Raw genomic sequence first — 11,833 nt, 5'->3', positions numbered from 1 at the left:
AAACAAGATATGTCTACAAATTATAATAAATTAATTTAATATTTTCAAAAACAATCATTACTGTATTATTAAAAATACAAATTAATATGTTTTTTACTATGATTAAGAAAAATATTAAATTATTGAGAATATATTTTTTAAAAGATTTTTTTTTTTTTTATTTAAGGAGATATAATAGTAGTATAATATACTATATAATAGTATTAGCCAATACAAACACTGAACACTGTTAAGGATTATTAAAATTATAAAAGTTAAAACTAAAATATAGTTCCACACAATTTTTTAAAGAATTTTCCCAATTTAAAATAACTGTTACTTTGTTGGAAGTTATTTGAAATTAGATCATAATAAATATAATAACAATTTTAATAATACCATATGAATCTAAACATTTAGGTTAAAAGAACTTCAACACATTTGTTAAGGAGTATATGTATTTAAAAATATTAAAATTAAGTAAAACCAATGTTATTATTAAATGTTTTAATTTTAATAAAAATATTACAAATCATTTTTTTACAGACTTAAAATACTTCAAGTAATTTTAACAATTTGGAATAGAATACATACCAACATAAATAGTAAAATAAAATTGTCAGAAGCTTATTTTTCTTTCTTTGTCGTGCTAAGTATTGAAGACACACAAGGTTTTGGAAACCATCCTCGTAGTCGAGTACCATTGGAAACATTTTTATGACCATACATCCAATATCTAACATAAAAAACGTCAACTATTAAATTAAGTTAAAAATATGAACAAAATAACTTACTTTCGAAATCTGGTGACTTGAACAACCTCACCAACATTTAATGGCATCCGTGATTCGTCAGTCCATGGTATTTGACAACAAACACATACACCAAACATTAATGGAAACCATCTGCCATTATATTCTTTAATTACTACCATAGGTTGTTTCCATGACTCTTTAATCAATTTTTGTTCTAATTGTTCAATCTTTAAAAATGACATAATTTAATAAAATATTATTAAGTTAATATGCTATTCAATTCAAGAAAATGCAATGAATGTTACCTTTAAATTTATTATAACATAACATAGCAAAGAGGTAGTAATTTTTTTTATTCATTATAGAAAAAATATTTGCAAAAATACAAAATAAATGAAAACCTAATAATATGTGGGAGCTATGGCACATAAAAATTACATTTTACAACACAATATAAGATAAACTCAAAATATTTTGCTATTTATTTTATATTTATATGATTAGCACACAAAAAGTAATAGGCTAAATAACTATCAAATACATAATAAATATAATATTTTATAAATTAAAATTAATTTTATTAAAAAATAACTAAATGAAAATGTTTTTATGATCTAATAAAAATGTATATTAAGTTAATATTTTTAGTATTCAGTCAAGTATTCTAAGAAATATACAATAAACAAATACATAGTATTTAAAAATTTTAAATTAAAATAGAATTAATATTTTTCTTTGCTCAAAATTTAGAAAATGAATTTTAGGGACTCATAGCAAATTATCTCTTTTACTTAATTAAAAAAAAAAAAAAAAAAACTTACAGTTAAATCATATTCACCACACTCATCTCGTACTGCCCAATGAATACCATCATCTTTAGAAAAAAACTAAAGAAAACAAAAATTAAAGAAATGAACAGCACTCTTTTGCATACAATAAAACCTAATTTAACTAACACATTTATAAAATGGATACCTCTCTTATAGACAAAATGATTAAAGCTTAGAAAAATATAGGTATTCCAATATATTGTGACCTATCTATAACAGACGCAGACAGTTATATTTCTTCTCAATACCTGTTAATAATGGATACAAATTACAGTTCAAAATTACATGTTTGCGCACATACTATGCAACAATGTCACCAGTTATGACAATGTAGCACATAATTACTTATCAAATTATACCCAATTACAATAACCTCCAATATTGCTGACAATAATAATTGTGTATGTATAATTAATTAATTATGGCACTATGTGTATTATTTATTAATATTCATTATCAGCTTTTTTTTTTTTTTATAAAAAACAATATTTTCATTAAATGGATACAAATGTGAGTTTGACTAGAAAAATACTAACACTTATCAAAAATAGATACTTGTCTATAACAGACATATTTGATGGCCTTATGACTGTTCATTATACAAAGGTTTCATTGTATATTTAAACTAAAACGAGAAAGTTAAGATTTCATTATAAAAATAATAGTTATCCAAAATTAATTAATTGCAAAGAGTATAATTATATTTTCATAAAATATATACTTACAGCTTTAATATTATTTAATTTCCCTAAATTGTATGGATATATAAAAGGTGGCAAATTTCGATCTTGTTCACGTCTTGATATTGCTTTTCCTACAATCCAGTCTTCAATATTTGTACAATTTTTTAACACATACTTCATCTATTAAATAAATATATTATTTATGTAATTATAACAGTTAACTAAAATTTTACATGAATATACAAAATTTTACACATTGTCAGTTTAAACAAGTTAATTTAAGTAAATAAATATTTATTTAAATAATAACTTATGCACTAACTTGTATAAAAAACAGTAAACTGAGAGTGAGGATTAAACATATAGCTAATCCAAATGCTGTAAGCCATAAAAGAGTTAACTTTAATGGAAAATAAATCAATACTCGGTGTCCATACTGGCTGTTTAAGTATGCAATACAAAATAAAATACATAAAATGAATTTTAATTTAGTCAATTATTAATTTCAAAAACTAAACTTACTTACGCGAGTACAAGCAGAAGGGTCTTGAGTAATAATATGGATGATTGAATAGATGCTACTATGGATACAAAAATAAATATCACAAAAGATGGATGATTTGCATGGCCTACACAAGTGTTTAACCATGGACAATGATGATCCATTTTTAACACACAGCGGTTACCTAAATTAACGATTTTAAAACACATTAAACAGATACATATGATAGTTACAAAAGTTTTGGATTAATACACTTATGACAATGATGAACGCGGGGTGCCTTATATCCATCACATATTGTGCAAAACTGCAAATACTGTTGGTCTTTTTCAAACTCCTATTAAACAAGAATCAAATTCAGTCATTTCAGTTATTTGTGTAAAATTAAATATTTTAATTGTATAGTACCGGTTTCCATTTGAGTGGAAGAAATCCTGGACCAATAATAACACATTTTAAATAACATGAAAAGCTAATAACGAATAACGTTAGTAAAAGTGCATTATTGAGAAATCCACCCAATGAACCAAAACATGGCCACCACATTTCCGTAAAATATAACGTTGTTAATGTTACGAATTTGTAAATTACTGAAATACATCCAAAATTAAAAATTTAATCCATACTCAGACAAATTTTTAAAAACTTACTGATTGATAAAATTGGTCCCCAATGGAGAAATCTTGTCAAAGATGATTTACGTACGGTCGACATTTTAAATAAGTCAATTTACAACAACTTTCCATTAATTTGATATAATGTTCATAGTGGCAAAGTAAAAAATAGAAATATATTATGATTAGAGAAACCTTTAAAGTTTAATTTTAACGAATGTATCTATTTGTTTGATATAGAAAATTAAAAGTAAAAAAAATTCATTTACCGTAATCTATTATCATTTATCAATGATAATATAATTTGTGTTAACCATATATATATGTATATTATAAATAGTACTATGTATAATCCTCTTTTTTTTAGATATGTACATTTTTATTGCCATGTTTGATGGTTCTACTTGAATAATTTAATTTCAACAACAATTTAAAAAGCTTGAACAATTAAATAAAAGTCACAAGATCCCACAAAAGTTGTTCTTAATATTTTTAAATAATTAATTTTAAAAATGTTAACTGTAGAAATTTAAAATAAATAGTGACTAGCCAGATATTAGTATTTACCATAGAAAGGTACATGAACATGATGAAACTAATATTAAAATAACTATAAAATCAATACGATTTATTAGCAAAAACTAGTACAATGTAATAAAAAGAAAAACTTAAAAATATATGTTCAAAGATTCTTCTATGATTTTTACTTTGTTTAAATCCCCTTTTGGGAATTATTTGTATGCAACAATTTTATTATAAAAAAATAATACAAATACAATTGATATTGTATAAATCACCAATGTACTATAATAATATGTAGCCCCGCTTCATTAGCAATCTGCAGTGACCAAAGCATTTATTAAAATATACCAATAAAAAATATTTAATTTATATAATACTTTAACTAATATTTTTTTCTCATGAAATTTATTAAGCTTATTATTTTTTGTTCCTATTATAATAAATAATAAGTATTCAATTTACTGTGATTTTAACCTATTCGTATTTAATTTTAGTGTTTATATAGGTTTGACACATTAATTGTTTTTACTTATAGTTTCATAACTAAAACTCTTATATCACAGTAGAAGAAATCAAATTTTAAAGCTCATCTTATGATCTAAACTACCCCACATAATATGAACTAGCTAAAAAAAATTTAATAACTAGCTAAATATTAAAGCAATATAATTTAGAAATTATTCCTATAAAATTGAAAATTAAGTGTTAAATAATTACAGAGGCATATTTACACTGATTTTTTAAAAGGGGAAGAGGGTGTCATAATAGTGATGTGGACGGATCCAGGAATTTTTCGAGAGGCAAACACTTAGTCAGCAAAAGTCATCAGATAAAATAATTTTAGTCACACCAACCCATGATTTTTTCAGAAATCATTCCTGTATTATACATGCTTTATTGCATATTTCTGGGAGGGGAGGGGTGTAAACCCCCAAAAATATGTCACCAAATAATTATTTTAAAGTTAAAACATGAAAAATATTTATTTTTTTTACATATAGAAATTTATGATGATAACAATTATTGATCACTATTTTGTAATTAAAGAACCAATTTTATAAATTTAATAATTTGATAAACACAAAGATATAGTTTAAGTAAAATAAATGGTAGCAGTTGAAATAAAATATTTTACAGTTGTTACGTTTTTTAAAATATACCTAATACAACTGCAAATGTATGACATTTTACAACATGTCAAATACAACTGTTTCTAAAAAGAATATTTTTTAAATTATATACAATTTTTTTTTAAATCATAAAAGAACATTATAAGTAATAAATAAATTTGCATAAAAAAAATAACTAGTTGAAAATATAAACATGAATAATTCGATAATATAAAAATAAATATGATGACTTTTCTACAAAAAATAATTTGAATAAAAAATAAGAACTGGTTAATTTTATATCAGTTATACTAAATTTTTGAGATATTTTCTCTTGTCAATGATCAATACTGAAAAAATTTCCTGAACTAATATCTTGTGGAATTATTCCCAAGTCAAATTCCTGAATTTCATCCTAAAAAATAAATAAAAAAACATGAATTTTATTGATTAACAGATGAAAAAATAATCAGTTAGTAATGTTAAACAAACCTCTCCTTGAAAATATTTTTCTACTATATTGAATGACATCTCATAAATCTTTTGAGAAGAATGATTTTGCAATGCTTCTAAATGATCTAATCCATTTGCTTCTTCAATTAACATACAAATTTTGCCTCGGGTGAAGTCAGATTTCTTTAATGTATAAAAAACTTTTGTTAGAACATATGACAAAATGTAAAATAACAATTTTATTTTACTTCCAATAGTTGATTAAGACCTTCCAGTATAATCTCTACCATTCTGTCATCTGGAGAGATTAATAATGCACAATAAGGTTCCAATATTCCAATATCAATCAGATGAGATTTTTGAGTATCTGAACCACCACTAAATAGATTGTTTATGGCCCAAGCAGCTTCTTTTTGTACTTTTACATCTCCCTACATAACATTAATATTTTTTTAAACCAATTCAATTAACATTCTTAATGATAAATTTACACGTTGTAAGGTTTTAATCAAAACTGGCAATAGGTTATGATCAATGGCTGCTTGAATTTGTTCAACACTTCCAGCCATCACATTTGACAACAACCAAGCAGCATCCTTCACAACAGGAATACGTCTATGGTTTAATAGATTATGAAGGTATTTAAGTATACCATGATCCAATGCATGTTTTGTCTACATAAATTTCATAGATTAAATAATTTAAAATAAAAATGTTTATTAAATAAAACAATAACTTACTTGTACATCATTACCGGAAACAATATTTCCAACAACTCGTAGTGCAGGTATAAGAATAGTAGTGTCATCAAATTCTAAATATCTTAAAATTGCTTTCAATGCACCTGCCTCAATAATTACTTGAATCTTTTCATTGCTTCCATCAGTCAAGTATGATAAAGCCCAGCAAGCATTAGCTAGATCATAAAAATAGATATTATATCAATATTACTATTTCAGTATTTACTTACAAATAACTTGAGAATCGGTATGACTCAACATTCCAACCAACAATGGAATAGATGGAAGTAAATAATTGAAATTTGGAGGAGGATTTTTACTGCGACAAAGATTTGATAATGTCCATACTATGTTTTGTTGTGCAGTGACTTGTTCAGTTGTTTCTAATAAACTGTTTAAAATTGGTACAATACCATTAGATAATACAATATCTCTAAGTTGGGGTCCATCACCCGCAATGTTTCCTAAAGCCCAAACAGCTTGTTCCATCACACGCATATCTGGCGATTTAAGCAAATTAATAAGTAAAGGAACTGCACCCTCATTAACTATAGAAATGGTATTTGCAGATGATCCTGATGCTACGTTTGTCAATATCCATGAACATTCATATTGGAAATCAGTGCTGTAAGAAATTTGTATTTTTAAAAACATTAAAAGTTTATGGATGTCTATTAACAATCATACTCATTGTTATATTTGGGTGTTAAGAAATTCATCAACATTGGTAAAATACCAGCTTTAATAAAGTCATCAATTGGAGCACATTTCCTTGAACTTAACATCTTACGAGCATATTTTAAGCAATTTAATTTTTTAACTGATGATGTATGATTTTTTAAACCTTGACATAATATTTTTATAATAAATTTAAATTATTAGAAAAAAAAAAAATAGTTAATATTAAGAAATTGAAAATAAGGAATTTAATTCACCTTCTTTGATATCATCAATTGTCAATTCAACTTCAGGTTCAGGTTTTAATTCAAATTCATCATTATTAGCATCTAAAACTATATTTCTATGCTTTTTCAATTGTTCATCACGTAAAGTTTTTCGCAACTCAATAGTTACATCATTGCGTTTACGACGTAAATCCTAGTAAGGTAGATAAATTATAAACAATAAAATTATAGTACTTCAATTTATGAAATATAAATATAAATTGTATTAACAATAGTTTAATTTAAATCAAATTAAATATAAAAAATAAATATTTTAATGAAGACTATTAAAATATAAACAAATATAGATAAATTTTAAGACATCTTTTTCAACTATGATAGTCAAATTTGATTTAACTTATAAACTTAAATAACAATATTATAATGTAATAATAATATATAAGACTTTTACCTCATAATACTTATTTCTATCTTGGTATACATCAAAACTACGACTATTATGAATGGATTTTTTTACAGGCATTTTTAATTTTGAAGATTTCCAGATTTTGAACCTATAGAAAAAAAAAATACATTAAATTTAAATTTAAAAAAAGGCAAGTAATACATGAATATATAATATTATTTAAAATAAAAAATACAATAAAAAAATTAATTAATTAATATTAAAAATTCTTGAAAATTATTAATTGTAATATATGAAGTAATAACAAATAATACAGCTACAGCGTCTATCAAATTTAAATCGTCTAAGTTTAAATTGGTAAATTCTAAATAGTTTATAAAATGTAAGTTAAAAATGTTATAATGTTTTCTTTTTAGAAAAATGTTAGCAATTATTTACATTCAACTAAATTTTAATTATACAACAGGCTTTTATTTATAATACAGGAAAACACTACAGCATTCTAGGTTTATAAGTTCCGAATTCTAATAAATAAATAAAATATACATATACTTGAAATTCTGTGTTATATTAATAGTAATTAGCAAAAATGTTAAAAATTCTCATTCCATTTCTTTTTTAAGTCAAAACTAATCATTCAAACTAATTTATCTACCTAGTGATTTTAATATTTTACAAACTTTTTTTTTTACTTTAATTTCTATCTAATCTAATAATTTGGAAAATAATTTTCATATTATAGATAATAATAGTGATACTTAAATATAATTTAAACATTAAAAATTTATGTTTTATTTTGCAAATAAGTTCTAGGAATTTCAACTTTTGAAAATTCAAAACGCTAACTACATTAATTCAATTTGAATTTGGCTATCAAAAAGTGCCAGAAACCAACTTCAAATTTAGAAATCAAAGCATTTATTCTACTGTTAGGCGTCTCCAGAAATCTAACCAGACATTGTGATATTAATAAATTAATTACTCTGCTCAGAATTTAAAATACCTACAATACATTATACAATACAAAAATATGTTAAATACTAATAAATACCTATTTAATATTATTTAATATTATTCATCATTATAAGTATAATTTATTATTTCTACTAATTGTATTAAAAATATAAATTTACTCTTAAAACTATAAGAAAACATTTGATTTACAGTAAATGAATTTAAAATTATAATAATTCTAGTTTTGTTTTTACAATCAATATTATAAATACCACGCAGGTACGTACTTATAATAGTTAAATATTCCTAAAAATGAAAAAAATAGTCACTAACTGTTGGTAGTATCTGATAGCATCTATAAAGACTTCTTAATGGAAGTAAGTTAATAGTATTTAAAAGTTAAAATTATTTTTTAACATAAGTATTCATCAACATGATACATTGTATTACTTTAATTGTTATACAGAAACTAATTAAGTTAAAATTAAGTATATGCTTATGCTTACCAAATACCAATTAATACTAATAATGTAATTAGGGCCAAGCTTCCGCCTAGGCCCAGGCCTAGGGCGGCAAATTTTGTAAGAAATGAAAAAAAAAACCATTTACCTAAATATTTCATGCATTTATGTAACTGCGTAAATTAATATGATATAATAGTTAATACAGATATTTAAAAACATAAAAGTAAATCTATGAATTTAAGAAATAAATACTACATTTAATTTTTCTTGAGGTTGGGGCGGCATATTTAAAAGGGCCTAGGGCGGCATCTGTTCTAAATCTGACACTGAATGTACCAGTATTAATTATTAACAGTAGAGAAAACATTTTGAATTAAAGTTTAAACACACGAAATGTAGAGGTAAATTGGACTAATTACTTACTCAATGTGATTCTAAAATTCGTTTCGTGGTATTCTAATGGTTATTTATAGGATTTATAGGAATAACTTTAAAAACGGAGTTATTAGAAATTTAAAAAGTACATAAAACTACAGTAACAAAATCAGTAGTATTCAAAATTACCTAAAGCGATAAATAAATTACATAGAGAATAGACAAGAGATCGAATTAAATTAACTGTAGAAATTTAAAAGTTTTGTTGCTTGTTAGTCGAAATCTCGAAATAAGGATTATGGAATAATAATATCACGGAAAAAGAAGTCAATAGTCAGTACCCAGTGCGAGTAATACCATTATCAGACAATAATAAAATATTATTATATAATGTGTTCATTATTTTATTAATGACCGAAAATTCCCAATTGTTATAGTTATTGAGAACGAAAAATACAATGATTTATCATAACCATAATAGACATTAGACCACTTGGTACAAAATACATATTTTACTACGCTGATCGCCGGTCAGTTAGTGTTGGTAGACAATTGGACAATCCAATCTATTTATAAATTGTTAGTTACAAATTTTTATTTCTTAATTTCTTAATAATATTATAGTTTTACGAGTTTAATAATTAACAAAAAGCCTATTGGCTCATATGATACAATTGATACAGCCACAGAACAATAATACAGCTAGATATGGTTGGATAGTCAAGAGGACGTCGCACCTACATATTGTATTGTTTCCCTCTAACACACGTATGACATCACGAATTTTCATTCAGCAATTTCAATAGTGTTTTTAATTTTGATATTAGACTTATTAAAATGAATTAACATTTGACATATTATCAAACTTTTAGTTAAGAACATTATCTGTGTTAACTCGTTAATTTTTTACGATATTTTAATTTTAAAGTGAGTTATGAACATTTTCAAGTATTTATATTTTTCATACTTATAACTCACTTAAAAATTAAAATATCGTAAAAAACCAACGAGTTAACACAGATAATGTTCTTAACTAAAAGTTTGATAATATGTCAATTCACTCTAATATCAAAATTAAAAACACAGTACACACTATTGAAATTGGTGAACAAAAATTTACCATGTCGTACGTGTGTAAGATAGAGAAAACACATGCGGGTGCGATGTCCTCTTAATAATTTATTACTATAGTCTATAGATATTGTTTCAGATTAAAATATATTCTATTAATATTGAATTAAATGATATTTTATTATTGCGAAAAACGATTCTGAGCGGAGACATTAGACTAATACCATCAAGTAAATATGCCATGTTAAATGTTTTGGATATTGCTATTATATTAAGTAGGTACAGCAATTTATTTATTGCTTATTTGTAAAATAGGTTGAATTAGTTTTTACCAAAAAAATTGCATTTAAAAATATCATTGTACGCATAATACAATATGATGTATGAACTCTAATAAAATAAGAAATTAGTAACAGTAATCGATTTTTTTTTTTAAATTTTTTTATTTATTCAATTTTGTTTGTTTAACATATTTTACTTTTTTTTATTAAACGAATTTTAAAATTTTATGATTCATAAATATATAATAGTAAATAATTCTGATAAATAGTGTACTGTGTAACATAAAAAATAGGTTATATAAAGCTGTCTTATGGTAGGCGTGGTGTTTATAGTCTTGAATTGATGATTTGTCTTATGATAATATAGCTGATTTAAAAACGAAATACTCCTTTCAAGTTTCGTTGAGTATTTGGAGTCTCATGGAATTTTTTGAATTGGTTTATTAACCATGTTGACAGGTAGGGTATTTCTGTTATTCTATAATTGTTTATTTTTAATGAACCAAAGAATGTTATTCTTAAAAATTTGTTTTGAAGTTAGTAATTTTTGCTTTACAAGCGGCTGCTCAGAGGCCAGAGCTCGACTAGGCATGCATACTATATACTATATAGGTATTATTGACAGTGGCCAATTTTCATTCTTCCGACTATAATTATTAATTATAAATTATTATAATGGTAATGTAGTATTATTATTTCCATGCATAGTAGCACTGATTAAATAAATAATTTAATCTGTAATAGTACTAATAGTAGTAGGGAGCATTTCATCTGTAGGGTTAAGCTATAGGCATTGGGTACAGGATTTTCAATCTTGTTTATACTAGGGTTATTATTTTGTTTATACGTAATCAACATGTAGTCCTAAACAATTCACCGAGTCGTCTTTATTCTATTGGATTTATGTATATAGTTGGTGTAACTATTTTTGTTTCGTTATTGCCTGTTGGTGGAATTTACTGTAAGTTATTCTGAAAATATAATTTTTATTTTATAGCAATATTAAGCTATATCAATAATAATAATAATAATAATAAAAAATTCCTATACCAATGCCTCTGTGTGTCTATTCTATATTCAATAACACTAACATTTATGTATGTGTGACTGTGTTTTTGAAGTATGTGAATATTTACTCTTTTTGAGCTTTATATTGGTAAACATTTGAAATTTGTAATTATTTTCAGTTT

General features: G+C 24.1%; 2 protein-coding genes across 2 annotated transcripts; both read right to left on the bottom strand.

Annotated features, from left to right (window-relative positions):
• Nucleotides 1-552: 552 nt before the first annotated feature.
• On the bottom strand, nt 553-3,571 carry LOC112600943 (palmitoyltransferase ZDHHC6-like). Its single transcript, XM_025348301.1, has 9 exons — nt 3,400-3,571; nt 3,158-3,339; nt 3,002-3,086; nt 2,774-2,933; nt 2,570-2,687; nt 2,290-2,427; nt 1,556-1,621; nt 774-961; nt 553-715 (listed from the first exon to the last, which is right to left on the bottom strand). Exons 1-9 carry the CDS (start codon nt 3,461-3,463, stop codon nt 607-609), a joined length of 1,110 nt encoding a protein of 369 aa, XP_025204086.1. The 5' UTR covers nt 3,464-3,571; the 3' UTR covers nt 553-606.
• A 1,755-nt stretch (nt 3,572-5,326) lies between these two features.
• On the bottom strand, nt 5,327-9,618 carry LOC112600940 (importin subunit alpha-1-like). Its single transcript, XM_025348298.1, has 10 exons — nt 9,340-9,618; nt 7,544-7,646; nt 7,123-7,285; nt 6,875-7,031; nt 6,418-6,812; nt 6,188-6,363; nt 5,939-6,121; nt 5,696-5,878; nt 5,487-5,630; nt 5,327-5,409 (listed from the first exon to the last, which is right to left on the bottom strand). Exons 2-10 carry the CDS (start codon nt 7,613-7,615, stop codon nt 5,332-5,334), a joined length of 1,551 nt encoding a protein of 516 aa, XP_025204083.1. The 5' UTR covers nt 7,616-7,646; nt 9,340-9,618; the 3' UTR covers nt 5,327-5,331.
• Nucleotides 9,619-11,833: the final 2,215 nt, after the last annotated feature.

Source organism: Melanaphis sacchari, unplaced genomic scaffold, assembly GCF_002803265.2.
Source record: "Melanaphis sacchari strain LSU unplaced genomic scaffold, SCAv2.0 Contig73_pilon_pilon, whole genome shotgun sequence".
Classification (NCBI taxonomy): domain Eukaryota; kingdom Metazoa; phylum Arthropoda; class Insecta; order Hemiptera; family Aphididae; genus Melanaphis; species Melanaphis sacchari.
Note: the sequence above shows the minus strand (reverse complement) of the source record. Positions and strands in the feature narration are given on the sequence as shown.